The sequence below is a fragment of the Bos grunniens genome, chromosome 12 (genome assembly GCF_055505025.1).
Source record: "Bos grunniens cultivar Pamir isolate PY7600 chromosome 12, Bosgru_T2T1.0, whole genome shotgun sequence".
Taxonomy (NCBI): Eukaryota; Metazoa; Chordata; class Mammalia; order Artiodactyla; family Bovidae; genus Bos; species Bos grunniens.
The window spans coordinates 71,525,584-71,549,192 of record NC_141176.1 but is presented as its reverse complement, the minus strand read 5'-3'; the positions used below and the strand labels follow the sequence as shown (position 1 = coordinate 71,549,192).

Below are 23,609 nucleotides of genomic sequence, written 5' to 3'. Positions count from 1 at the left end.
GACTCCGGGAGTTGGTGATGGATAGGGAGTCCTGGCGTGCTGTGGTTCATGGGGTGGCAAAGAGTTGGACATGACTGAATGACGGAACTGAACTGAAAATACACAAATTCAAACAATTGCAAACTTCACCTTATACATTAGTAATCCTGGAACCTGCTCTGGTGATGGTTCTTTCCCAAGTTTAATTCTATAAATAGTGGACCAATCAAGTGCATTTTCTTCAATATCATAAATGTCTTGCAGTGAATGAAAACTCATGAAAAATAAGACACAACATATTATTTCCCCCAGAAAATGAATATCAGATCAGATCAGTCGCTCAGTCGTGTCCGACTCTTTGCGACCCCATGAACTGCAGCACGCCAGGCCTCCCTGTGCATCACCAACTCCCGGAGTTCACTCAGACTCACGTCCATTGAGTCAGCGATGCCATCCAGCCATCTCATCCTCTGTCGTCCCCTTCTCCTCCTGCCCCCAATCCCTCCCAGCATCAGAGTCTTTTCCAATGAGTCAACTCGTCGCATGAGGTGGCCAAAGTACTGGAGTTTCAGCTTTAGCATCATTTCTTCCAAAGAAATCCCAGGGCTGATCTCCTTCAGAATGGACTGGTTGGATCTCCTTGCAGTCCAAGGGACTCTCAAGAGTCTTCTCCAACACCACAGTTCAAAAGCATCAATACTTCAGCACGCAGCCTTCTTCACAGTCCAACTCTCACATCCATACATGACCACAGGAAAAACCATAGCCTTGACTAGACGAACCTTTGCTGGCAAAGTGATGTCTCTGCTTTTGAATATGCTGTCTAGGTTGGTCATAACTTTCCTTCCAAGGAGTAAGCGTCTTTTAATTTCATGGCTGCAGTCACCATCTGTAGTGATTTTGGAGCCCAGAAAAATAAAGTCTGACACTGTTTCCAAGAATATGGATATAGGTGATGTTTATATTAATCTATCTTCATAAAGTTATACTCCACAAATTATAAAAAACAAACTTTTAACTGCCAAAGATAATCTGAAGCTACATTTGGTGGTAGGGATCAGTTCTGGAGAAGGAAATGGCAACCCACTCCAGTGTTTTTGTCTGGAGAATCCCAGGGGCGGGGGAGCTGGTGGACTGACGTCTATGGGGTCACACAGAGTCGGACACGACTGAAGTGACTTAGCAGCAGCAGCAGGGATCAGTTCAATAAATATTTATTTTGGAAAAGTATTATAGAGAGAGAACCAAACTCAGGCTTTCCTTGAAGTTGAATAACAAAGAAGAAATACACTCCAAATTAAGAGACCAACAGATTGATGAGTGATGGCTGATAAATTATGCAACATTTTACAATGTCAGATAACAGCACACCAAGGATGAGTGAGCAGTGTTTTTAATTTTTCATTTTTCAGGTATCCTAAATGCTGGAGCACATCTATGAATATGAACCTGAATTGTGTTCCAGATGGGAGTCTGATCACATGAAAAGGGAATTCTGAGTTAGGATTAAATATGGTATTTGTAGGTAGTGTTAGCATGAAAAGTACATAAAATCTAAAGAGTAAGCTTTGGATTGTGGTGCAAGTAGTTGGACTTGCTTAAAGCTGACATCCTGACTCACACTTGCTTCTGACTTGGATGACATCTCATCACTAATTTGATTTTATACTTTCCTTCGAGTTTGTCCATATCGGCGCCACAAGGAAAAAGGGTTGTGAGAGGCAATGTTTTTCAGAAAATTAATTTCTGAGATTCTGTCTTCATTTATAAATCAGGGATGGTTATGAGAATATATGAATATGAAGGCCCTCTGTATTGTAATGATAAAATCAAATTATAATTAAGTATTAAAATGGGAAAAAAGGACAATAGAAGCAGAGACAATAATAACTAGAAGCTACAATTAGAGAATCTGAAAACATATCAGATAATAGTATAATATTACTGTTAAATTTATTGATTGACATGACTGTGTTAGGACACATAAGGGAATGTCCTTGTTCTTACAAGGTGTACATTTTTGTATTTAAAGGTGAAATCCAACTTTTAATAAACATTTCTACAACTTACAAACAATTCAGCAAAATATAGATTATATTGATGGAGAAAATATGGGAAGACACTAACAGCTGATGAATCCAGATGAATGTGTATGTGTTCATCACGCTATTCCTTCCATGTTCCTGTGATTTGAACATTTTAAAACAATAAATTGGAGGCTTGGGACTCCCTGAGGGTCCAGTGGTTAAGAATCCACCTGCCAATGCACAGAACATGGGTTTCATCCCTGGTCCAGGATGATCCCATGGCAAGAAGCAAGTGAACCCATGTGCCACAACTACTAAGCCCAACTCTAGAGCCCACAGGCTACAACTCCTGAGCCTGCAGGCCACAGTTCTGAAGCCTGTGTGCTCCAGAGTCCAGGTGTCACAACAGGAGAAGCTATGTCAGTGAGAAGCTGTGCACTGCCATTAAGATTAGCCCCTGTTTGCCACAACTAGAGAAAGCCTAGAAGCAGCAATGAACAACCAGCACAGACAAAGGGGAAAAAAAAAAAAAATGGAGACTTGAAGCCAGACAGCCTGAGCATAAATCCTGCCTGGCTCTGCCAACTGGGCAAGTTTCTAAACTTATTCTACCTTAGCTTCCTAAGCTCTAAGACTATAATATCATAATTGTAAAGATGGGTACCTCCTAACATTGATAGAGTATAAAATGAATCAGTACATGTAGAATTTATGACAGATCAATAGATATTGCCCAATATTAATAATGCTGTCAGCTAGCCTCTCTTCATGTTCTGCTCCATTTTCCTCCTTTGCATGTATTAACACTGAGGCCTTGTTATGTATGCATCGACTTGTTTTCCACCTTCTCCAAGAGAATTTAAGCTCCAAGGGTAGAGATTTTGTCTTTTGATGACTGTGATAGCCCTACAATCTGCTACACTGCATGTCTAACAAGCTCTCAGGAGATATTTGTTGCCTTAATGAAGGCATGAGTGAATCCCATCATGTAACACATCTGTTCCTATAAATTAGAAAATAAATCCACATATATAAATAATTTATACGTAACACTATCTTCTTATTAAGTTTAAGTGTAAAAGGAATATATTATAACAATTAACTGGGTCAAAGATATCACAACCTCACACTTTAAACAGTGGAAAGCACTGAAAAAGTTATGATTTAAGGAAAATGGAGTAAATAATACTATTCAAAACTATACATCTCAGTAGAGAATCCTTCAGACTGTTTTTGAGTTTGGGAAAATAACAGAATATAGCAAATTGAAAAATAATACACTGAAATTGAAGGCACCCTATTTCTATCACTATAAACATTTCAATGTAACCTACTAATGTACTGAATCTACCAACCAGGCACCAACACCCCGCTCAGGAGATCAACACAGATGTCAGACGGTTTCTATATTAACCTTCTTACTTTTCAAAAAGAAAGGCTGCTGTGGACTGAAGGAGAAAGGGAAATGCAATCTACAGACGGGGAAGAACTTTTACTAGAGCAGGACAGGCAGTAAAGGAAGTAAAGGGAGAGCCCATTCATCTAACACAAGGCCCGGAAGTGAACATGTGATCTGTCTCCACCACAAGGACTGAACCACTGCATCAGTGGTTCCTGATGCAGAGGCTGTTGATGCCCAGGTTTCTGTATCTCGGTTTCCTGTGTAATGAGACACATTTCTGTCCAAACAGAGACACTATCAACATCGAACATTTGACTGCATGATTTCTTCCCCAGTTTTGACAGGACAGACCATATGCTTAACTTCATATCCCAGAATCCCAGCTGTTTTGTTCTCATTTTCTTTTAACAGAAGTGACACATTGGTGATTCATTTTGAGAGTTTTATCTACTGTGCTCTTTTAACCTTTGAGTGATAAGGTGCTTCCTCTTCAGATACATTCATGTTATACTTGCAGCATTATCTTGCTTCTTAGTGCCCCTATCAACACTAATTAACTGATGAATTTTTGTCAGTTTACAGTAAGGTTGCTAGTTTACACTATGTGAAAAATGTAGTCTCAGCATATTTTGAAAAATAACCATGATGAGATGGGCAGCATCCATTGGACTGCCTCCCTTCTGAATGACCATCTCTCCCAAGGAAGGAGGAGGAAACAGAACTAGCGGACTTTAAAAGAGGAAAAATTAGTGGTTCCCTCCTACTCACTCTCAGGCCACCTCTGTGAGTTTGGGTTCACATGTCCAGTTTGGCACCACTTACACACTAATAACGATGGTTTTGAGTTCATATAAAAGTTGACCTCACTGATTTAGTGATCACCTCTTAGAGTGACAAGCTTTCCACGTGGTACAGTGATTATGAATCCTCCTGCCAAATGCAGGAGATGCAAGAGATGTGGGTTCAATTCCTGGTTTGGGAAGATCTTCTGAAGGAGGAAACAGCAACCCACTCCAGTATTTCTTACCTGGAAAACTCCATGGACAGACAAGTCTGGCAGGCTATAGTTCCACAGAGGGTCACAAAAAAGTCAGACATGATCAAGCATGCACATGCACACACACACACACACTTAGAGTGATAAATCACCCCATTATTCTATTTCTTCAGGAATTTTTCTTTATCACATATGTATGCTTTCAATGAAATATTTGGTAGGTTTTCTTTAAAACAGCCATAAAGAAGCAATCCCTAGAGAAAAACAATGATGGGATGATTTCTCTAAGTGATATTAGCAAAGTTAACACAGTAAATTCCATAAGCAATATATGGAAACCACGTACTTCACTTTTGAAATAGACTCACGTCTATTTCTTTCTATAGAAAGCTCCAAATATAGTTTAAATAAAGGTAGATCTTAGTATTATCTACCCCTTCTACCACTTCATTATTTTTAGAATTTAGATAAAAATTGCCTCTCTGTCCATGGAACAATGTGTTCTAAAATTCTAGAGTAATTTTTCTACCTGAGAATCTGTGAAAAAATGTATCAGCTGGGAAACAAATAGAAAAATAATTTACCAGTACTTCCAGTATTTTTCTTAAGATGTCATAATTTCACCATTAAATATGTCCTGTGAATTCAAGATCAATTAGTTCAATTCAGTTCAGTTGCTCAGTCATGTCCTACTCTTTGCGACTCCATGGACTACACAACGCCAGGCTTCCCTGTCCATCACCAACTCCTGGAGCTTACTCAAACTAAAGTCCATCAAGTCAGTGATGACATCCAATCATCTCATCCTCTTCATCCCCTTCTCTTCCTGCCTTCAATCCCTCCCAGCATCAGAGCCTTTTCTAATGAGTCAGTTCTTTGCATCAGGTGGCCAAAGTATTGGAGTTTAAGCTTCAGCATCAGTCCTATCAATGAATATTCAGGACTGATTTCCTTCAGGATGGACTGGTTGGATTTCCTTGCAGTTCAAGGGACTCTCGAGCGTTTTCTCCAACACCACAGTTCAAAAGTATCAATTCTTTGCCACTCAGCTTTCTTTATAGTCCAACTCTCACATGACTACTAGAAAAACCATAGCTTTGACTAGATGGAACTGTGTTGACAAAGTAATGTGATATTTAAAATAATATGCTGTTAAGGTTAGCAAAGTAATATAATATTTAAAGTAATATGCTGTCATAGATTTTTTTCCAAGGAGCTAGTGTCTTTTAATTTCATGACTGCAGTCACCATCTGCAGTGATTTTGGAGCCCCCAAAATAAAGTCTTTCAGTGTTTTCATTGCTTCCCCATCTATTTGCCATGAAGTGATGGGACCAGATGCCATGATCTTCGTTTTTTGAGTGTTGAGTTTTAAGCCAACTTTTTCACTCTCCTGTTTCACTTTCAACTGCAGCTTCTTCAGCATTCTTCAGCAAGATCAGTGAATCATCCTATCTTTTATTATATTTGATAGTTAACTGTTCTCCCCTCTTCTCTTCTAGAATTTCACTCTAGACTCAAAGACTTAAATGAAATCAGAGGTGCACTTCTTTGGGGGCAGGAAAAGGTAAAGCAATTGGCCCGATTTAGGAAAACAAAATCCTAACGTTACTGGAAAGCCAGGTGGGTGTGTAAAGACTCAGTGCTGACATCTTCAGAAACCAGAATTTCTGGCTGGAAATGTATGAGCTCCATCCAAATCAGCCTGCTCACAGTCAAGGCTCATCTACATATTACAGATTTCAGAGCTTGCCTGGAAGGATAACACTAAATGGCAAATACATCAATTCAAAACAACAAGAACAATTACTCAGATTTGTGTAACAACAACAATTTAAAGAACTATGCCACACTTCTCTGAAATGAAGAGAGCAATCGAAAATTTGGTAGTTATTTATGTCAAAGAGTGTTTTTCCTTTGTTTTCTCTAAGAATTTTATTGGGTCTGGTCTTACATTTAGGTCTTTAATCCATTTTGAGTTTATTTTTGTATATGGTATTAGCTGTTGCTGCTGCTACTAAGTTGCTTCAGTTGTGTCCGACTCTGTGCGACCACATAGATGGCATCCCACCAGGCTCCTCTGTCCCTGGAATTCTCCAGGCAAGAATACTGGAACGGGTTGCCATTTCCTTCTCCAATGCATGCATGCATGCTAAGTCGGTTCAGTAGTGTTCGACTCTGTGTGACCCTATGGACAGCAGCCCACCAGACTCCTCTGTCCATGGGATTCCCTAGGCAAGAATACTGGAGTGGGTTACCATTTCCTTCTCCAATGTGGTTTTAGGGAGTATTCTAATTTCATTCTTTTACATGTAGCCATCCAATTTTCCCAGCACCACTTATTGAAGAGATGTCTTTTCTCCATTCTATATTCTTACCTCCTTTGTCATAGATTAGGTGACCATAGGTATGTGAGTTTATCTCTGGGCTTTCTATACTGTTCCATTGATCTATATTGCTGTTCTTTTTTCATGCCAGTACCATACCATCTTGACTACTGTATCTCTGCAGTGAATTTGTCAAAGAGTTCATTTGGGTCTTTCTATAATATCTTATGTAACGAACTTTTTGGCCAACTTAATAATGTAGTCTGAAATTAAGGAACCTAATCCCCAGCTTCATATTTTCTTTCTTAAGATTGCTTTGTGTTTCCATACAAATTGTAAAAATTTTTGCCCTAATTCTATGAAAAATGTCATTGGTAATTTGACAGGGATTGTATTGAATCTGTAGATTCTTTGGGTAGTATAGCCATTTTCACAATATTGATTCTTCAAATCCAAGAATATATCTTCAAACTGTTTATGTCAACTTTGGTTTCCTTTATCAGTAAATTACAGTTTTCTGAGGGCTTATCTTTTGCCTCCTTCAGTTCAGTCCAGTTCAGTCACTCAGTCGTGTCCGACTCTTTGCAACCCTATGAATTGCAGCAGGCCAGGCCTCCCTGTCCATCACTAACTCCCGGAGGTCACTCAAACTCATGTACATCGAGTCAGTGATGCCGTCCAGCCATCTAATCCTCTGTCGTCCCCTTCTCCTCCTGCTCCCAATCCCTCCCAGCATCAGAGTCTTTTCCAATGAGTCAACTCTTCTCATGAGGTGGCCAAAGTACTGGAGTTTCAGCTTCAGCATCAGTCCTTCCAAAGGACACCCAGGACCAATCTCCTTTAGAATGGACTGGTTGGATCTCCTTGCAGTCCAAGGGACTCTCAAGAGTCTTCTTCAACATCACAGTTCAAAACTATCAATTCTTCGGCACTCAGCTTTCTTCACAGTCCAACTCTCACATCCATACATGACCACTGGAAAAACCATAGCCTTGACTAGACGGACCTTTGTTGGCAAAGTAATGTCTCTGCTTTTCAATATGATATCTAGGTTGGTCATAACTTTCCTTCCAAGGAGTAAGTGTCTTTTAATTTCATGGCTGCAGTCACCATCTGCAGTGATTTTGGAGCCCCAAAAAATAAAGTCTGACACTGTTTCCACTGTTTCCCCATCTATTTCCCATGGAGTGATGGGACCGGATGCCATGATCTTCGTTTTCTGAATGTTGAGCTTTAAGCCAACATTTTCACTCTCCTCTTTCACTTTTATCAACAGGCTTTTTAGTTCCTCTTCACTTTCTGCCATAACGGTGGTGTCATCTGCATATCTGAGGTTATTGATAGTTCTGGCAATCTTGATTCCAGCTTGTGCTTCCTCCAGCCCAGCGTTTCTCATGATGTACTCTGCATAGAAGTTAAATAAGCAGGGTGACAATATACAGCCTTGACGTACTCGTTTTCCTATTTGGAACCAGTCTGTTGTTCCATGTCCAGTTCTAACTGTTGCTTCCTGACCTGCATATAGGTTTCTCAAGAGGCAGGTCAGGTGTTCTGGTATTCCCATCTCTTTCAGAATTTTCCACAGTTTATTGTGATCCACACAGTTAAGGCTTTGGCATAGTCTAGAAAGCAGAAGTAGATGTTTTTCTGGAACTCTCTTGCTTTTTACATGATCCAGTGGATGTTGGCAATTTGATCTCTGGTTCCTCTGCCTTTTCTAAAACCAGCTTGAACATCTGGAAGTTCATGGTTCATGTATTGCTGAAGCCTGGCTTGGAGAATTTTGAGCATTACTTTACTAGCATGTGAGATGAGTGCAATTGTGTGGTAGTTTGAGCATTCTTTGGCATTGCCTCCTTAAGTAGGTTTATTTTTATGTATTTTATTCTTTTTGTTGCAATGGTAATGGGGTCGTTTCCTAATTTCTCTTTCTGATATTTCATTGTTAGTGTATAGGAATGTGCATGCTTACTTTTTAGAAACAAAAGACTAAGCTGCTGCTGCTGCTAAGTCGCTTAAGTCGTGTCCAACTCTATGCGACCCCACAGACGGCAGCCCACCAGGCTCCGTCGTCCCTGGGATTCTCCAGGCAAGAACACTGGAGTGGGTTGCCATTTCCTTCTCCAATGCATGAAAGTGAAAAGTGAAAGTGAAGTCGCTCAGTGGTGTCCGACTCTTAGTGACCCCATGGAATGCAGCCTTCCAGGCTCCTCTGTCCATGGGATTTTCCAGGCAAGCGTACCGGAGTGGGGTGCCATTGCCTTCTCCAAAGACTAAGTTAGGTCCTGTGAAAAATTCAAAGACTGTCTATGGTTTACAAGTCTAGAGTTTCTGCCCAAAGTAGAATCAATTTGTAAAACGAGGGCAAATACACAAAATAATTTGCATTAAATATTCAAACCAACAGCAAGATAATAGTCAAAAATGTTTCACACAAGGGTGAGGGAATTCAAAGAAGAGGGGCAAGGGGAAACATGACACAAATGACAGAAAATTCTCCAGAAATGAACCTCTCCGTACAAGAGCTCAGCAAATTCTCCAGGGTTCTGTTACCTGCATTCATGATACGGCATTAAAATGACATAATCACCAATAAGTAATCATTCTCACATTCCAGGGCTTCCCTGGTGCCTCAGACAATAAAGAATCTGCCTGCAATGTGGTAGACTCAGGTTTGATCTCTGGGTTGGGGAGATCTCCTGGAGGACAGAATGGCAACCCACTCCAGTATTCTTGCCTGGAGAAGTCCATGGACAGAGGAACCAGGCAGGCTACAGTCTGTGGGATCACAGAGTCAGACATGACTGTGTGAATCTCTTTTTTCTGTCTTCTTCTCATATTTCAACTATAAAATATACTTTTATAGACACTTTGCTATGAAACTTCCTCATTTTATTGGTCTGATCTCATTCACATCTTTCAGTTAATAATGAAAAACTACTATTGTCTCCACTTAGTAGATGTTCCCTAAGATCAAAGGAATAAAATGAACACTGGAGGGTAATTAGGGTAATTACATCACTAGATCACTAGTAGAATTTGATCCCACAGCTTTAATGTTTAATTTAGTGCTCTGCAAAGGACAAGATAATGTGTCTAGTCATTCAAGGTTTTAAGGAAAATGCTAAAATGGAAACATGGCATTATATTGTTTTTCATCATCATCAATTAATAAACATTGTAAGTGTACACATGTTATCAATGTTCTTCTAGGTGGTAAACAAAGTCAGTTAAACTGTTAAGCTCCTCTTAATTACCTGCAATGCTCTAAATGTACATGCATGGATACTGATACTAACAATTAATTATATTTAATATTAATAAATTACCTCTTCTAAGGCATTCCACAGTTCCTCATCTGTATGTTCATTAAAAGGATCCAGATTGTTCCTCATTGTTCCAGTGAATAAAACAGGTTCCTAAATACCCCAAAATACTGAATATTATTAACTTAACCTCTTTTCATTATATCCCAATGGTTACAGATCAGAATTTAAATATAAAATATCAAAATTACTGTAAGTATTAATAATAAAATTGCAAATGTATATTTAGAAAACTATCTATAAAATAATTTTCCATGTACAAAGCATGCTACAAGATATCCTGCAGACTATTGAACATTAACAGAAGAAAAAAGTGTTGAAGAAATTTTTTATATTAAGAAAAAACCTGAAGAATAGAAAAGAGAATTTGATTCTTTAAAATAAAAAAAAAAAAAAAGGCTTTCTGGGACCATGGGCTTAAGCACACACACGCAAACTGAGGATATAATTACTGGAGAAACTTTACATCAAGATCTACATAAATTAATTGTCAATCTTAGTGTGACTGGGAAATATCAGTAGCATGATTAGTTGAAGTTTGTGCCTCAAAGCAAAATCATTAAATATTTACACACTGGCACTGAAGAATAAACTAGGCTTTTTTCTCCACTGGTCAGTCTTCTAGGATATGGAATCTCTCCATTTGTGTGAAAGAACATCCTCACACGTGCAAACAGAAGTCACCTCCTGGTGTCTGCAGCAGCTCTGTCCAAGGAGAGATCTCCTTGGATTCTACATCAACCTGATCCCCACATTCTCTCACCTGTGCATCAGGATGACCTGCCTCACAGAGCCTCCTTACTACTAACTGCAAGGTCAGAATGACCTGAAACCCATTATGACTGGGTCATAATAAAATTATTCAAATAACTTTTCCTGTTCAACTTTAGGAGGAGCCACAAGTAAATTACCCTAGAAATGTATGAGTCCTTCCAAGTTTCAGGACTTCCCTGGTGGCTTAGAGGGTAAAGCGTCTGCCTGCAATGCGGGAGACCCAGTTTCGATCCCAGGGTCGGGAAGATCCCCTGGAGAAGGAAATGGAAACCCATTCCAGTATTCTTGCCTGGAGAATCCCATGGACGGATGAGCCTGGTAGGCTACAGTCCACCAGTTCGCAAAGAGTCTGACACGATTGAGCAACTTCACATTCCTTTCCTTTTTACCAAGTTTCAAGAGAGAATCTTGTTCAAAAGCTCCTGCCTGGCCTTGGGGCTAGACTTTCCTCCTCACTTCACAAAAGCCTGAGAAGATGAAGAAGACAGACATTTATTTTTCCTAGTCATGAAGAAGAATGACACTCAGAGAGCCTCCTGTACTTTCTTTCAATATTGTCTCTGTTTTAAGTCTGGTGAGAGACAAATGAATGCAGAAGACTCGGGGTGTGGCCCCCAAAAATGTGTATCCCTAAGCAAAATCCAAAATTAAAAAGAAATTATACAGGAGCTTTATTGCACAAAGTTGATTAAGTGGCCAATATGCCTCCAAAGTGGTGAAATCACTGCTCATACATTTCAAAATGATTACTGAACTGAAAACTCCTGAGACTCAAATTTAAGGTCTCCCTTAAAACTCTTGAATTTATTGCTTGTAGACTTTTGGATCGCAGCCATTCTGACTGGCGGAAATGGTACCTCATAGTGGTTTTGATTTGCATTTCTCTGATAATGAGTCGTGTTGAGCATCTTTTCATGTGTTTGTTAGCCATCTGTATGTCTTCTTTGGAGAAATGTCTATTTAGTTCTTTGGCCCATTTTTTGATTGGGTCATTTATTTTTCTGGAATTGAGCTGTAGGTGTTGCTTGTATATTTTTGAGATTAGTTGTTTGTCAGTTGCTTCATTTGCTATTATTTTCTCCCATTCTGAAGGCTGTCTTTTCACCTTGCTTATAGTTTCCTTTGTTGTGCAGAAGCTTTTAAGTTTAATTAGGTCTTATTTGTTTATTTTTGCTTTTATTTCCAATATTCTGGAAGGTGGGTCATAGAGGATCCTGCTGTGATTTATGTTGGAGAGTGTTTTGCCTATGTTCTCCTCTAGGAGTTTTATACTTTCTGGTCTTACGTTTAGATCTTTAATCCATTTTGAGTTTATTTTTGTGTATGGTGTTAGAAAGTGTTCTAGTTTCATTCTTTTGCAAGTGATTGACCAGTTTTCCCAGCACCACTTGTTAAAGAGATTGTCTTTAATCCATTGTATATTTCTTGCCTCCTTTGTCAAATATAAGGTGTCCATAAGTGCATGGATTTATCTCTGGGCTTTCTATTTTGTTCCATTGATCTATATTTCTGTCTTTGTGCCAGTACCATACTGTCTTGATGACTGTGGCTTTGTAGTAGAGCCTGAAGTCAGGCAGGTTGATTCCTCCAGTTCCATTCTTCTTTCTCAAGATGGCTTTGGCTATTCGAGGTTTTTTGTATTTCCATACAAATTGTGAAATTATTTGTTCTAGCTCTGTGAAGAATACCGTTGGTAGCTTGACAAGCAATAAATGCTGGAGAGGGTGTGGAGAAAAGGGAACCCTCTTACACTGTTGGTGGGAATGCAAACTAGTACAGCCACTATGGAGAACAGTGTGGAGATTCCTTAAAAAACTGGAAATAGAACTGCCTTATGATCCAGCAATCCCACTGCTGGGGATACACACTGAGGAAACCAGAAGGGAAAGAGACACATGTACCCCAATGTTCATCACAGCACTGTTCATAATAGCCAGGACATGGAAGCAACCTAGATGTCCATCAGCAGATGAATGGATAAGAAAGCTGTGGTACATATACACAATGGAGTATTACTAAGGCATTAAAAAAATACATTTGAATCAGTTCTAATGAGGTGGATGAAACTGGAGCCTATTATACAGAGTGAAGTAAGCCAGAAGGAAAAACACCAATACAGTATACTAATGCATATATATGGAATTTAGAAAGATGGTAACAATAACCCTGTATACGAGACAGCAAAAGAGACACTGATGTATAGAACAGTCTTTTGACTCTGTGGGAGAGGAAGAGGGTGGGATGATTTGGGAGAATGGCATTGAAATATGTATAATATCATATATGAAATGAGTCGCCAATCCAGGTTCGATGCACAATACTGGATGCTTGGGGCTGGTGCACTGGGATGATCCAGAGGGATGGTATGGGGAGGGAGGAGGGAGGAGGGTTAAGGATGGGGAACTCGTGTATACCTGTGGCGGATTCATTTCGATATATGGCAAAACCAATACAATATTGTAAAGTTAAAAAATAAAATAAAATTAAAAACAAACAAAAAAACAAACAAACTCTTGAATTTAGGACCAAGACCAAACAACCATCTGTGCAATGGTAAGAGTTCCTTGTTAGGGGAACCATCATTCTATTTCAGATTTTCACAAAACCTTTTTTACTCTTTGTAATTATCAACCCTAAGATTGCTACATGCAGGCAATTTTTCATCCTTCAGTTGTTTCCATGAGGTTAAAACAGATGACATGGTCAGGCAAGGGGAGGCTGCTCCCCAATACTCCTCTTTTCTCCATATTCACTTCATTTTCCAGATTCTTTCAGATATGCAGCTGCTTGATGAACATAATCTCAATCAGTGTTCTTTCTGAGAAACATACTTAACTACTTTAGATACTCAGCACTAAGGATGAACATACATCCTTTGTTCATCAACCTACTTTGTACATCAACCTACTTCAGATCCTCAGCACAAAGGATGAACATACATCCTACCTGTTCTGTTCAAGGAAATAATTTAGGAAGAGCTTTCATTTTTGCTCATTCCTGAATTTTGAACACAAATTGAGGAGTACCTTCTTTAAAACACAGTATTCATCTTCAAAAGATCCCCCAGGACTGATGGTCTATGTCCCCACTCCCCTATCTCTGGTTCCTATCCAGGTCCTTGCTGCTATCCCATCTCCCCCAATTCTGACCTGCTCATGCAGGGTCAGCAGGATGGTGGGACGAGCCTGGGAGAGAGGTAGAGAGAGGAAACCAGAAGCTCACTGCTGCTCCAAGGATCACAGAGAGCAGGTAGCTAGGGGAGGTGATGCAAGTTCATTATCTGAGTGGCTCACCTGAAAGGGGCAACTCAAAGAAACAGCACTGGGCTCCCCTTCTGCAGAGTCTGCTCTCAGCTTCCCTAAATTAGGATGTTGAGACACAAACATCACTGCTTCCTATTCATTTCGGGGGAAGAGAGATTTAAGTTTTCTGCACTTAGACAACTTAACTTCATGTAACCAAACCAACAGACTTTCTTCACCTCTGAGCCAGTAAGACATTGTAAAGACAAAGGGCTCTTGACTGGGGAGGGGTAAGAGTTTGAGTATGTTCTTCTGACACTTATTAGCCCAAGACACATAAACAAATAAACCCATTTCAAAACTGATGCTGTCCAAATAAGAGATAGGGCATTAGCAGTAGTAACTTCTGGCTTTGCTCCATACTTACTCACTTTTATTATGGTTTGGGGAATCCTTTTGAGGATTTTTTAACATAAAATGTTATGTTATGTTTAAAAAAAAATAGGAAAATATCTGATGAGAACATAATTTAGTTCAATTAACATTTATTGAAAAAAATAAACTTGGAGTCAGACAATTCTCAGTTCTGATTTTACTGCTCATTAGTTATTAGACTCAGGGTAAATTATTGATCTTCCCAAGACTTACTGCAAACTGGGGTTAGCCTTGCAGGGCTGCTCTGAGAATCTGGAATAACAGGGCAGCTCCTGTTGTGATGCTAACGGGGACCAGAAGCCCCCAGCAGGGGGACAGTGAGGGACAGTGTTTGTTAAAATGCAGGTGCAATGAATGGATCAGGAAATCAATTTTGTGCCTCGTGACCATCATTTTGTCATTTATATGAACTAGGATAGAACTGGCATCACAGAAAATATCAGAGCACAGAGCAAGAGTAATATTATTTGTGAAATTTTTGTTCCTCTGTGTGTGTGTATGCACACGGAGGCACATGAATCATGATACAAATCAATTGTACATGGACCACACTCAACAGCCACTTGAAGGCACAAGCAGAGTAATTTGCTGCCCAGGCTCTGGAGTTGGGAATCTCTTTAAATTTGAATCCTGTTAGTATATTTTGGAAATTAATACCTTGTTGGTTGCAACATTTGCAAATATTTTCTTCCTTTCCAGAGGCTGTTTTTCAGTTTTATTTATGGTTTACTTGGTGCTTCAAATCCTTTTAACTAGGTCCCCTTTATTTTTGCTTTTCTTTCCATGACTTTAGGGGACAGATCCAAGAACATATTGCTGTGATTTATGTCAAAGAATATTCTATGTTTTCCTCTAGGATCTTGTCTTACAAATCTTTAGGTCTTTAATTTATTTTGACTTTATTTTTGTCTACATTATTAGAGAGAGTTCTAATTTCATTGTTTTACATATAGTTGCCCAGATTTTCCAGCACTATTTATTGAAGAGACTGTCTTTTATCCATTACATATTCTTACCTCTTTTGTCTTAGATTAACTGACCATAAGTGCATGGGTTTATATCTGGGTTTTTTAACCTGTTCCATTAATCTATGTGCCTGGTTTCTGTGACAGGAATATACTTTTCATTATTGTGTGTCTGTAGTACAGTTAGAAGTCAGAGACTGTGAATCTTCCAGCTGTGTTCTTCTTTCTCAAGATGGTTTTTGCTATTTGAGGTCTTTTCTGTTTCCATATAAATTAAATTTTTTTTCTTTTGTTCTAGTTCTGTGAAAAAATGCCATTGGTAATTTGATAGGGATTGCATTGAATCTGTAAGTTGCCTTGTATAGTTTTGTCATTTTTAACAATATTGATCCTTTCAATCTAAGAACACAGTATATCTTTCCATCTGTTTGTGTTGTCTTCAATTTCTTTCATCAGCATCTTATAGATTAAGGGTCTTTTGCCTTCTTAAGTAGGTTTATTCCTAGTTATTCCTAGCATTGTTTTTATTTTTCCCTTTGACATGATGGCCAACGAGGTTGATTCCCTAATTTCTCTTTCTGAAAGAGAAATCTTTCAGAAAGTAAGGGAAATCTTTCAAAGTAACAGAAATCTCTTACTTTGATTTTAGTCTATATAAATGCAAGACATTTCTGTATATACAACAGCTTATACAGCTCAATACCAAAGACACAAAAAACCCAATCAAAAAATGGACCAAAGATCTAAATAGACATTTCTCCAAAGAAAAATACAGATGGCCGAAAGGCATATGAAAAGATACTCAACATCACTAATTATTAGAGAAATGCAGATCAAAACTACAATGAGGTATGACTTCACACTGGTCAGAATGGCTATCATGAAAAAGTCTGCAAATAATAAATGCTGGCAAGGGTGTGGAGAAAGGGTACTCTCCTACACTGTTGGTGGGAATGTAAACTGGTGCAGCTATTATGGAAAACAATGTGGAGGTTCCTTAAAAGCAGAAAAAGAATTACCATGTGATCCAACAACTCTAATCCTCAGCATATATCTGGAAAAGATAAAAATGCTTATTCAAAATAATACATGCACCTGAGTGTTCACAACAGAACTACCTAACAACAGCCAAGATATGCTCATGGACAGATAAATGGATGAAGAAGATGTGGAGTATACACACACATGCACAAACAATGGAATATTATCAGCCATATAAACGAACCAAACAATGCCACTTGCAGCAACAAGGAAGAACCCAGAGATTGTCAGGCTAAGTGAAATAAGTCAGACAGAGAAAGACAAACATCATATGAGATTACTTATATATGGAGTCTTAAAAAAATGATAGAAATTAACTTATTTACAACCCAGAAATAGACTCACAGACATAGAAAACAAATAATGGGTACCAAAGGAAAAGAGATAGGGAAGGATAAATTAGAAATCTGGTAATAATAGATACACACTACTATATACAAAATAGATAAAAAAGGATCTATTGATAGAACAGGGAACTATTTGTAACATCTTGCAATAACCTATGATAAAAGGATCTGTGTGTGTGTATATACATGCATATATATAATGTATATATAAATATATATATTTATATAAAATTATATATATAAATATATATAACTGAACCTCTTGGCTGTACTACTGAAACACTGTGAATCAACTATTCTTCAATTTAAAAAAATAAACAGACACACACAAAATAAATCCTGGCTCTGTCCCTTACTTGATCAGTGGGATAAGCTCCCAGTGCCTCAATTTTTAAATCTGTCAGGTAAGGATAACAAAAGAATTGCGAGGATTAAGCAGGAAGTGATAGGATAAGTGGCTAAGGCATGTTAATGATTCCACAAACATTAGGAATTATCAATACTCATGTAACTTGCCAGGGATTGTAACAAGCACTAGAAGAACAGACATGAGAAATATAGGCTCTGTCCTCAAGGAAAGGAAGAAAAGAGTTGAGAATGTGAGGCAGACTGAGAAGGTCAGAGGTCTTGGTGTATAAGTAAGTAAATAAGAAAGTACCAGTGTGTACAAGGTGGTGATCAGGAGAGAAGCAGGTGGGAGGACAGCCAGAAATAAAAGTACAAAAAAATGCTAGTCTGTCCTCTTGCTCTTGGTGGAAAACATCAGATACATTTCTGTGTTACACTTTTCCCCAAAATTCCTACTGTATTTTTTGTTTCTTTGCTTTACTATTTATATTTATAAAAATAATTTAGTTTATATTGTAACAATAAATATAAAGAAAATAACCAAGGACTATAAACACATAAGCAGAAATTAAAGAGTAGAGTCACTCCAGAAGGTGCTACTCTTTTTACTTAAGCAGAAATAATACCCAAAGGTCTGTGCCCTGATCCTTAAGAATAACAATAGTTCTTATTGACTGAACTCTCCTAAGAACTAGACACAGGCACAAACATTTTCACACCCAGTTACATCTTCACAGCAAATCTGTGTGACAATGATTCCCAGACCTGGAATAAGGACGCAGCCAGGTGACATCGACAAGGTCCTACAGTCATATGAGACAGAGCAAGAATAAAACTATGGGTCACGTTGACACTCGGTCTACACTTTTAAACTTTCTACCCCTGTCTGCCTTCTGAATTGTTTCCTCGGATCCTTTGCAAGTTCTCTCTAGATTCTCTCAATTTGAACAACCACATAACATGGAATTTACATGGACACAAGTTCAGTTCAGTCACTCAGTCATGTCCAGCTCTTCATGACCCCATGAACCGCAGCACGCCAGACCTCACTGCCCATCACCAACTCCTAGAGTTTACCCAAACACATCTCCATTGAGTCAGTGATGCTATCCAACAATCTCATTCTCTGTTGTCCCCTTCTTCTCCTGCCCTCAATCTTTCCCAGCATCAGGGTCTTTTGAAATGAGTCACCTCTTCACATCAGGTGGCCAAAGTATTGGAGTTTCAGATTCAGCATCAGTCCTTCCAATGAATATCCAGGACTGATCTCCTTTAGGATGGACTGGTTGGATCCCCTTGCAGTCCAAGGGACTCTCAAGAGTCTTCTCCAACACCACAGTTCAAAAGCATCAGTTCTTCAGGACTCAGCTTTCTTTATAGTCCAACTCTCACATCCATATGTGACTGTTGGAAAAACCATAGCTTTGACTAGACAGATTTTTGTCAGCAAAGTAATGTCTCTGCTTTTGAATATGCTGTCTAGGTTGGTCATAACTTTCTTACCAAGGAGTCAGATCAGATCAGATCAGATAAGTCGCTCAGTCGTGTCCGACTATTTGCGACCCCATGAATCGCAGCACGCCAGTCCTCCCTGTCCATCACCAACTCCTGGAGTTGACTCAGACTCACATCCATTGAGTCAGCAATGCTATCCAGCCATCTCATCCTCTGTCGTCCCCTTCTCCTCCTGCCCCCAATCCCTCCCAGCATCAGAGTCTTTTCCAATGAGTCAACTCTTCGCATGAAGTGGCCAAAGTATTGGAATTTCAGCTTCAGCATCATTCCTTCCAAAGAAATCCCAGGGCTGATCTCCTTCAGAATGGACTGGTTGGATCTCTTTGCAGTCCAAGGGACTCTCAAGAGTCTTCTCCAACACCACAGTTCAAAAGCATCAATTCTTCGGCGCTCAGCCTTCTTCACAGTCCAACTCTCATATGCATACATGACCACAGGAAAAACCATAGCCTTGTCTAGACAGTCCTTTATTGGCAAAGTAATGTCTCTGCTTTTTAACATGCTATCTAGGTTGGTCATAATTTTCCTTCCAAGGAGTAAGCGTCTTTTAATTTCATTGCTGCAGTCACCATCTGTAGTGATTTTGGAGCCCAGAAAAATAAAGTCTGTCACTGTTTCCAGTGCTTCCCCATCTATTTGCCATGAAGTGGTGGGACCGGATGCCATGATCTTCGTTTTCTGAATGTTGAGCTTTAAGCCAACTTTTTCACTCTCCACTTTCACTTTCATCAAGAGGCTTTTGAGTTCTTCTTCACTTTCTGCCATAAGAGTGGTATCATCTGCATATCTGAGGTTATTGATATTTCTCCCTGCAATCTTGATTCCAGCTTGTGTTTCTTCCAGTCCAGTGTTTCTCATGATGTACTCTGCATATAAGTTAAATAAACAGGGTGACAATATACTGCCTTGACGAACTCCTTTTCCTATTTGGAACCAGTCTGTTGTTCCATGTCTAGTTCTAACTGTTGCTTCCCTGACCTGCATACAAATTTCTCAAGAGGCAGATCAGGTGGTCTGGTATTCCCATCTCTTTCAGAATTTTCCACAGTTTATTGTGATCCACACAGTCAAAGGCTTTGGCATAGTCAGTACAGCAGAAATAGATGTTTTTCAGGAACTCTCTTGCTTTTTCCATGATCCAGCGGATGTTGGCAATTTGATCTCTGGTTCCTCTGCCTTTTCTAAAACCAGCTTGAACATCAGGAAGTTCATGGTTCACATACTGCTGAAGCCTGGCTTGGAGAATTTTGAGCATTACTTTACTAGCGTGTGAGATGAGTGCAATTGTGTGGTAGTTTGAGCATTCTTTGGCATTGCCTTTCTTTGGGATTGGAATGAAAATTGACCTTTTCCAGTCCTGTGGCCACTGCTGAGTTTTCCAAGTTTGCTGGCATATTGAGTGCAGCACTTTATCAGCATCATCTTTCAGGATTTGGAATAGCTCAACTGGAATTCCATCACCTCCACTAGCTTTGTTCGTAGTGATGGTTTCTAAGGCCCACTTGACTTCACATTCCAGGATGTCTGGCTCTAGGTCAGTGATCACACCATCGTGATTATCTGGGTCGTGAAGATCTTTTTTGTACAGTTCTTCTGTGTATTCTTGCCACCTCTTCTTAATATCTTCTGCTTCTGTTAGGTCCATACCAGTTCTGTCCTTTATCGATCTCATCTGTGCATGAAATGTTCCTTTGACATCTCTGATTTTCTTGAAGAGATCCCTAGTCTTTCCCATTCTGTTGTTTTCCTCTATTTCTTTGCACTGATCACTGAGGAAGGCTTTCTTATCTCTTCTTGCTATTCTCTGGAACTCTGAATTCAGATGCTTATATCTTTCCTTTTCCCCTTTGCTTTTTGCTTCTCTTCTTTACACAGCTATTTGTAAGGCCTCCCCAGACAGCCGTTTTGCTTTTTTGCATTTCTTTTCCATGGGGATGGTCTTGATCCCTGTCTCCTGTACAATGTCACGAACCTCATTCCATAGTTCATCAGGCACTCTATCTACCAGATCTAGACCCTTAAATCTATTTCTCACTTCCACTGTATAATCATAAGGGATTTGATTTAGGTCATACCTGAATGGTCTAGTGGTTTTCCCTACTTTCTTCAATTTAAGTCTGAATTTGGCAATAAGGAGTTCATAGTCTGAGCCACAGTCAGCTCCTGGTCTTGTTTTTGCTGACTGTGTAGAGCTTCTCCATCTTTGGCTGCAAAGAATATAATCAATCTGATTTCAGTGTTGACCATCTGGTGATGTCCATGTATAGAATCTTCTCTTGTGTTGTTGGAAGTGAGTGTTTGTTATGACCAGTACATTTTCTTGGCAAAACTCTATTAGTCTTTGCCCTGCTTCATTGCATATTCCAAGGCCAAATTTGCCTGTTACTCCAGGTGTTTCTTAACTTCGTACTTTTGCATTCCAGTCCCCTATAATGAAAAGGACATCTTTTTTGGGTGTTAGTTCTGAACAGTCTTGTAGGTCTTCATAGAACCGTTCAACTTCAGCTTCTTCAGCATTACTGGTTGGGGCATAGACTTGGATTACTGTGATATTGAATGGTTTGCCTTGGAAACAAACAGAGATCATTCTGTCGTTTTTGAGATTGCACCCAAGTACTGCATTTTGGACTCTCTTGTTGACCATGATGGCCACTCCATTTCTTCTGAGGGATTCCTGCCCGCAGTAATAGATATAATGGTCATCTGAGTTAAATTCACCCATTCCAGTCCATTTCAGTTCGCTGATTCCTAGAATGTCGACATTCACTCTTGCCATTTCTTGTTTGACCACTTCCAATTTGCCTTGATTCATGGACCTGACATTCCAGGTTCCTGTGCAATATTGCTCTTTACAGCATCGGACCTTTCTTCTATCACCAGTCACATCCACAGCTGGGTATTGTTTTTGCTTTGGCTCCATCCCTTCATTCTTTCTGGAATTATTTCTCCACTGATCTCCAGTAGCATATTGGGCACCTACTGACCTGGGGAGTTCCTCTTTCAGTATCCTATCATTTTGCCTTTTCATACTGTTCTCAAGGCAAGAATACTGAAGTGGTTTGCCATTCCCTTCTCCAGTGAACCACATTCTGTCAAATCTGTCCACCATGACCTGCCCGTCTTGGGTTGCCCCAAGGGTATGGCTTAGTTTCATTGAGTTAGATAAGGCTGTGGTCCTAGTGTGATTAGATTGACTAGTTTTCTGTGATTATGGTTTCAGTGTATCTGCCCTCTGATGCCCTCTGGCAACACCTACCGTCTTACTTGGGTTTCTCTTACCTTGGGCATGGGGTATCTCTTCACAGCTGCTCCAGCAAAGCGCAACCATTGCTCCTTAACTTGGACGAGGGGTATCTCCTCACTGCTGCCCTTCCTGACCTTCAATGTGGGATAGCTCCTCTAGGCCCTCCTGCTCCCGTGCAGCCACGGCTCCTTGGACGTGGGGTTGGTCCTCCTGGCCACCGCCCCCGGCCTCGGCCCTGCAGTTGCTCCTCCCTGCCGCCGCCCTTGGCCTTGGGCTTAGGGGCGTGGGGTAAGTGTCTTTTAACTTCATAGCTGAAATCACCATCTGCAGTGATTTTGGAGCCCAGAAAAATAAAGTCTGTCACTGTTTCCACTGTTTCCCCATCTATTTGCCATGAAGTGATGGGACCGGATGCCATGATTTTAGTTTTCTGAATGTTGAGCTTTAAGCCAACTTTTTCACTCTCCACTTTCACTGTCATCAAGAGGCTCTTTAGTTCTTTTCACTTTCTGCCATATGGGTGGTGTCATCTGAATATTTGAGGTTATTGATATTTCTCCCGGCAATCTTGATTCCAGCTTGTGCTTCATCCAGCCCAGGTTTTCTAATGATGTACTCTGCATAGAAGTTAAATAAGCAGGGTGACAATATACAGCCTTGACGTACTCCTTTTCCTATTTGGAACCAGTCTGTTGTTCCACATCCAGTTCTAACTATTGCTTCCTGACCTGCATACAGGTTTCTCAAGAGGCAGATCAGGTGGTCTGGTATTCTCATCTCTTTCAGAATTTTCCACAGTTTATTGTGATCCACACAGTCAAAGGTTTTGGCATAGCCAATAAAGCAGAAATAGATGTTTTTTGGAAGTCTCTTGCTTTTTTGATGATCCAGCGGATGTTGGCAACTTGACCTCTGGTTTCTCTGCCTTTTCTAAATCCAGCTTGACCAACTTGAAGTTCATGGTTCATATACTTTTGAAGCCTGGCTTGGAGAATTTTGAGTATTACTTTACTAGCGTGTGACATGGGTGCAATTGTGCAGTAGTCTGAACATTCTTTGGCATTGCCTTTCTTTGGGAATGGAATGAAAACTGAATGTTTCCAATCCTGTGGCCACTGCTGAGTTTTCCAAATTTGCTGGCATATTGAGTGCAGCACTTTATCAGCATCATCTTTTAGAATTTGAAATAGCTCAACTGGAATTCCATCACCTCCACTAGCTTTGTTCGTAGTGATGCTTCCTAAGGCCCGCTTGACTTCACATTCCAGGATGCCTGGCTCTAGGCGAGTGATCACACCATCATGATTATCTGGGTCGTAAGGATCTTTTTTGTACAGTTCTTCTGTGTATTCTTGCCACCTCTTCTTAATATCTTCTGCTTCTGTTAGGTCCATACCATTTCTGTCCTTTATTGATCCCGTCTTTGCATGAAATGTTCCCTTGGTATCTCTAATTTTCTTGAAGAGATCTCTAGTCTTTCCCATTCTGTTGTTTTCCTCTATTTCTTTGCACTGATCACTGAGGGAGGCTTTCTTATCTCTCCTTGCTATTCTTTGGAACTCTGCATTCAAATGGGTATATCTTTCCTTTTCTCCTTTGCTTTTCGCTTCTCTTCTTTTCACAGCTATTTGTAAGACCTCC

General features: G+C 39.7%; 1 protein-coding gene across 1 annotated transcript in view; it reads right to left on the bottom strand.

Annotated features, from left to right (window-relative positions):
* LOC147361875 (ATP-binding cassette sub-family C member 4-like) overlaps nt 1–23,609 on the bottom strand; it is a 122,192-nt gene that overhangs the window by 9,606 nt on the left and 88,977 nt on the right. Inside the window, exon 23 of the mRNA XM_086328419.1 lies at nt 10,061–10,150. Coding sequence (XP_086184545.1) covers nt 10,061–10,150 — 90 coding nt within the window. The remainder of the gene's footprint in view (nt 1–10,060; nt 10,151–23,609) is intronic.